This window comes from Notothenia coriiceps, unplaced genomic scaffold (genome assembly GCF_000735185.1).
Source record: "Notothenia coriiceps isolate Sejong01 unplaced genomic scaffold, NC01 NC01_scaffold00000339, whole genome shotgun sequence".
NCBI lineage: Eukaryota > Metazoa > Chordata > Actinopteri > Perciformes > Nototheniidae > Notothenia > Notothenia coriiceps.
The window spans coordinates 748,035-754,223 of record NW_011333040.1 but is presented as its reverse complement, the minus strand read 5'-3'; the positions used below and the strand labels follow the sequence as shown (position 1 = coordinate 754,223).

Here is a 6,189-nt window from a genome sequence, read left to right as displayed (position 1 = left end):
TAAGGATTTTGGGAGATGGCCCTGTGGGCCATCTAAGCTAATTTACAGATGGCCCTGAGCCCAATAGAGATTGCCCTGAAAAATGCGCGCGGACGAAATTGCACGAAGGTTTTGAGGGGCCTCCCCCAAGAACATTTAGATTTTTGCAGGTCTTACTGTAGATGCTGTCTGGTGCATTCTCTAGACTGAATTATAAGATGAACCACCACAATATTATATTGNAGGATTTTGGGAGAAGGCTAATTTACAGATGGCCCTGAGCCCAATAGAGATTGCCCTGAAAAATGCGCGCGGACGAAATTGCAAGAAGGTTTTGAGGGGGCCCCTCAAAACCTTCTTGCAATTTCGTCCGCGCGCATTTTTCAGGGCAATCTCTATTGGGCTCAGGGCCATCTGTAAATTAGCCTTCTCCCAAAATCCTTAATGTCATGCACTGAGTAGTATTTTTGAAATGCTGCTACTTATTTTTGAGCCATTTGGATGTGTACTTATGGCTGTGTATTTTATTACTGTGTGCTTTTCTAATAAGTTAGCTTGCTCTTTATTATTGCAAGCCTGTTTTGACCTGCTAGTGCTATGCCACTTTTGCTGTAAAACATTTCCCCGCTGGACTAATGAAGGAGTTCTGATTCTGACAGAGCAGTGGAGAGCTGCAGTATGTTCCAGTGCTGTCCAGCAGGGGGCGACCTACTCCAGACCCCCCAACTCAGTGTCACTGACAAGTGCTGACAACGCTACATAATATACTTTTACTCCATTACATTTTTGAGGAAAATATTGTATTATTTACTCCACTTAATTGATTTAACATTAATATTTACTAGTTACTTTGTACATATACAATACATGATGATGCCTCTGATGCAGTAGGCTACTGTACTACCAATACCCAGTACTTTAAAATAACTTAAATTGACTCAAATTTAATTTGATATGAAATGTATTTGTTACTGATAACAAGAACCATAATACTGATCTATTATGAAAAGAGCCATTCTGTATAAGGAGAACTTTTACTTTTGATACCTTTTGCTTATAATACTGCTGGAATTCTACTTACGTAAAAAATTGTATCAATTAGATTCACTTGTAATGGAGTATTTTTAAATCATCTTATTTCTACTTTAACTTAAGTAAATAATCTGAATATTGATTCTGTCTCTGCTGAAGGCAGTCATAAATAAAATGAAATCACAGACGATGTGTTATTCCTTTGTTTGATGTTCTTTTTTTAGGCATCTTGAAACTTCCATGAGTGAAACATACATTTTAGTCTGGGGTTTAGTTGAATTTTTCTACTGATTGTACTTCTTTATTAAAATGTACTTCTAGGGAAGGCAGACAGTGTCCAAAATGTTAAGTGTTGAAAACCTTTCTTTATAATAAAGCCTGTAGAGCTGGGTCCTGAGTCCTACATTTTATGGTATTTTATTTGCTTGTTTTTATTGTCATTGTACTGTCTTTTTTATTGTACCTCATTCTCTTTATCTATTTCATTTGTATTTCACATTCTATCGTATATTTTATAATTCTCTGGTAAATGTAATGATATTTTACACTGTCATCTATGTTGGTTCATCTGTAAAGCCAACAGCTTTGATTTGATTTGATTTATAGTCATACTTTTTATTCATATAAGGGCTCCACACTGAAAAAACTGACACTTTGGCTTTAATTAAATCTATTATATCAACAGATTTCACATAACTGTATTAGGTTGGTTGAAAGCAATAATATTAAGTTCAACCTATGTAAACTTAATATCTTTTAACCAACCTAATACTTTACAAATAATTAAAGTAACCTTAACAGTGCAGATACATAAACCATGTCTCTACTCACCATAGACATCCTCCTCCCGCTGGCTGGGGGTGGGGGGGTCACTGCTGGGCTCTCCCCCTGGTTCAGGTGCTGGGCCTCCAAGTCTGCCCCGCTCTGGGAGCCGGTGCTGTCCGACGTGGAAGCCAGCATGCCGTCCGACAGGTCCCGAGACATGAAGCTGCACTTCCTGGCTGTAGGGTAGTGGTCGCTCTCCGGAGAGTCGCTCATGTCGCTGTACTCCTTACTCACTCTGCTCTGCTTCCTCTGGGCATTCCTCAGGGCGGCGGGGATCTCCATGTGTCCGGCCATCAGTGTGGGTCGGGGTCCGGCATACTGGGGCCGGCCTGAGCCGTGCGCTTCATTGGACTCGTCACTGCTGCAGGACGGCTTCCTGTTGTCCGCTGAGTGGCCCTTGGGCTGCTGCAGGTATGTGTGTGCAGGCTGCTGGCTGTTGGAGCCCTCCTTATTGCGAGGGGTCGCAAGGGCCACACTCCCCCTTTGGGCATCAGAGCCAGCAGAGCAGGTCATCTGAGTGAGCTGCATCAGCCTCTGCGGAGAGGAGTTAGTGAGCACACACACCTGCTGCACCATAGAGTTCTTCTTAGACCGGCACACGCTCTCATCGTCTCCATATTTGTATCCATACAGGCTCTGCTTGATCTCCTTCACCCCCAGGTGGAAGATCTCCAGGAGATTGAGGAACAAAGACACTCCAGCAATAACCAGCATGAAGATCATGAAAATGTTCTTCTCTGTTGGCCGGGACACAAAACAATCCACACTGTTGGGGCAGGGCAGCCGCTCACATTTGTACAAAGGGGATAGACCGATGCCGTACAGTGCACACTGACCGATAATGAAACCCACCTCTACCGCAGATCTGGTTAAGATATGGAAAACATATGTGCGGAGCAACGAGCCTCTCAGAGGAGCCTTCCTCACTTTCTTCTGTTCATCCAGCTTCCTGAGCTCTCGCTCGATCCTCTTATGGTCCTCCTGCTGCAAGGGGTCCGTGCTCTCCAGCGCAGCCTTCAGACAGGCTTTCTTCCTGTGCCTCTCCTTCTCCAGGGTCCTCAGGCGGTACAAAGCATGCCCCATGTAGACCAGAGAGGGCGAGGACACGAAGATGATCTGCAGCACCCAGTAGCGGATGAGGGAGATGGGGAAGGCCTGATCGTAGCAGACGTTCTTGCAGCCGGGTTGCTCCGTGTTGCAGACAAACTCACTCTGCTCGTCGTCCCACACGTCCTCAGCCGCCACGCCAAGCACAAGCATGCGGAAAATGAAGAGGATGGTGAGCCAGATCTTCCCCACGATGGTGGAATGAATGTGGACTTCTTCTAAAATACTCCCTAATAAGTTCCAATCCCCCATCTTCTGTCATATTATTATTATCTGTTGATGAAGAAAGAGCAATTTTAAGGCTTTTCATTGCGTTACATTTTCTACATTAGGCCTACATTTCCTTTGGCTGACGCTTTTATCCAAAGCAACTTACAATAAGTGAAAAAACATAAAGAATCAAAACAACAAGGAAAGTGCAGATATATTCACTTCAAGCAAGATCATACCATATTAAGTTCTGGTGAATTAGTTACACGGCCTAAATTAACCCTTTGTTTATTTATTTAGAGTTAAATTGCCAAGGTACAATCGAAACAGATGGGTTTTCAGTTTGCGACTGGAGTTTCCGCTCTCTTGATATCAATGGGGTGCTCATTCAACCATTTAGGAGCCAGGAAAGCAAACAGGCATTAGGTGAAAAGTCCAAAAATATGTTTTACTTACATGTTTTCTAGGGTCATTGTCTCACATGCTTCAGCATAAAGCTATTATATAACAGCAGACTCCTTCGTGGAGACATCAGGGCTCATTTGTTGTCCCTTGGAAACGGATGAGACCTCACTGAGCGCAGGAGCTGACACTGTTTCCATGCTGTTGCGAACTAGGACTCCGGTTTGAAGCCATTGATCCAGTGCAGCCCCCATCATGCCCTGAGGTTATTTCACCCTGATACTTTTACCAGGACAGCACACTGAAAATAGCGCCAACTGAAAAGTCAATACAGCGACACGTACAATGTGTTCAATTCTCCTGCTGATAAATTGTGCACAAGTATGCTTTTAACCATGTCAACAGTTTGGTGAAGGATAATGGTACAGATCAAATGTATTTCAGAGAACAGAAACTAGTTTAAAAGTCCCCAGTCATTTAGTGTATCGACGCTCTGACATTTGAGTACTTTTTAAAGAACAACACAAATAAAGACATGTATATTGTGTTATCCATACTTATTCCATACATGTGGACCTCTTCAGACCACACTCAAACTGGTACATTTACGTTTTCACCCTTTATAAGATGCAGAGCTGGGAAGTAGTGGAGTACAAATACTTCGTTACTGTACTTAAGTACATGTTTCTGGTATCAGTAGGCCTACTTTACTCCACTACTTATTTTTCTGACAAATCTTTACTTTTACTTTTACCTGTACTTTCTACTTCTTACATTTTCAATACAGGCTGGTTACTTTAGTTTTAATCTGTGTTTGCTTCATTAGTTAACAATGACATTATTGTTCTATTAATATAAAGGGAGTTAATATATTAATATAGTATTAATATAAACTATTATTAATATATTAATAGTATTAATATTAGTATAATATATTAGTATTAATATAAACTCTTTAAAACATTTGGTAGTTATGGGTACTTTTTACTTAAGTACATTTCAAAGTTCTTTACTTTTACTTTAAGTTTAGTCAGTACTTCTACTTTTACAAGAGTATTTTTACATGAATATCTCTACTTCTACTTGAGTAAAGGATGTGTGTACTTTTGCCATATCTGATAAGATGAGGGTCACTGTTACGACTGAATAAACGGGTTTGAACTTACTCTTAACGAAGAAAAACAGTATCAAAACAAAGTCACTCTTAATGAGGAAAAACACTAGGAGCATGAATAACCAAATACTCACACAAGACGTGGCTCAAAGCTCTGCTTGGGATTATTCCTGGCATGATACGCTGGTAGACTGTCACAAGAACCGAAACAAACTGGCACAGGACAAAGGGAGACGAGGACAATAAATACACCAGGTAATGGGGAACAGGTGGAAACAATCAGGGGCGTGGTCGACAATCACAGGAGTGGGAGACACACAAGGAAGGGAGGTCAGAGTATCTGAAACGAGAGGGAAGGTTACTATTCAAAAATAAAGGGGAAAATCACTAGACAAAGACAAAAACACTTTAACTAAACTGACATAATTTGCGAGAGACGACAGTACTCCCCCCTCTAGGGCCGACTCCTGACGGCCCAGGAACTTGAGGGTGCTGGCGAAAAAAGTCATTCATGAGAGTTTGATCCTCAACAAATCTTGATGGGATCTAGGAGCGTTCCTCTGGTCCATAACCCTCCCAGTCAACCAGGAACTGTCTCCCTTTTCCTCTGTTCCGGACCGCCAACAGGCGCTTGACCGTATAGACCAGGCCGCCGTCGAGCATTCGGGGGGGTGGAGGGGGTTTGGGGGCTGCGGAACCATGGGGCTTTCCTTTACCAGGCTTCAGTCGTCCCCACATGAAAGTGGGATGAACCCTCAGAGACCTGGGGGAAGACGAAGGCGGACAGAGACAGGGTTAATTGACTTTGGGTCACTGGGGAATGGGGCCGTAACGAAGCCTAGGTGCCAATTTCCGGTGACACCACGATGAAGTGGAAGGATCCCCTGGTAGTAGAGAGCCAGACCCTCTGCCGCGCCTGTACTCCGGAGCTGGCCGACGCTTCCGATCTGCCCGTCCACCTTCATGCGTTCCCCACTCCTTTACAAAGAGGCCCTGCGGGTGGACCGAAGATGATCCGGCGTTGACAACGGCCGAACCGGGGCGGCTGGGCGGACGGACTGCTGACTTCCATTCTCGAGATCCGGGGAAGGTTAAGGTGATACCATAGAAGACTGGAAGGCCGGCGGTGTGAGCTCGACCCAAGAGTAAAAGCCAACGGACTCGTGAAGTGCGTGAATTTTTTTTTTTGTCTTTTTCTTTAGGTTGAGCGGTTGTTGTGGCGGCAAGGCCGCCACTAATCACACCTTCTACCCATGTGAGGATGTCGATTAGGGCTGGTGTTGAGAGAAAGGCGTTCTGTGAGGCGTGAAGCAGGGCGGGAGCCTCCCTGGCTCAGTCGATCCCTGAAAAAAGCATTTTCTGCCATGCCTGCAAGTGACACATCGCCTAGGCTCTCTGTTGATACGTTCTCCCCTGGCACAATTACGATGCTCATCGGTCTCGTCGCCGGAGCGGAGCTCTTGGGTGTATTGTTAACGCCTCGGTGCAGATTGCGGCTAGGCCGGGGGGGGCGCCGTTGC

The 6,189-nt window shown here is 44.2% G+C and overlaps 1 protein-coding gene across 1 annotated transcript in view; it reads right to left on the bottom strand.

Moving 5' to 3' along the window:
* Positions 1-4,879, bottom strand: part of gja10b (gap junction protein alpha 10 b) — a 13,201-nt gene extending 8,322 nt beyond the window's left edge. The window contains exons 1-3 of the mRNA XM_010776235.1: positions 4,804-4,879; positions 3,610-3,872; positions 1,843-3,216 (exon numbers count right to left, since the gene is read on the bottom strand). Coding sequence (XP_010774537.1) covers positions 1,843-3,195 — 1,353 coding nt within the window. The 5' untranslated portion in view covers positions 3,196-3,216; positions 3,610-3,872; positions 4,804-4,879. The remainder of the gene's footprint in view (positions 1-1,842; positions 3,217-3,609; positions 3,873-4,803) is intronic.
* Between the last annotated feature and the right edge of the window lie 1,310 nt (positions 4,880-6,189).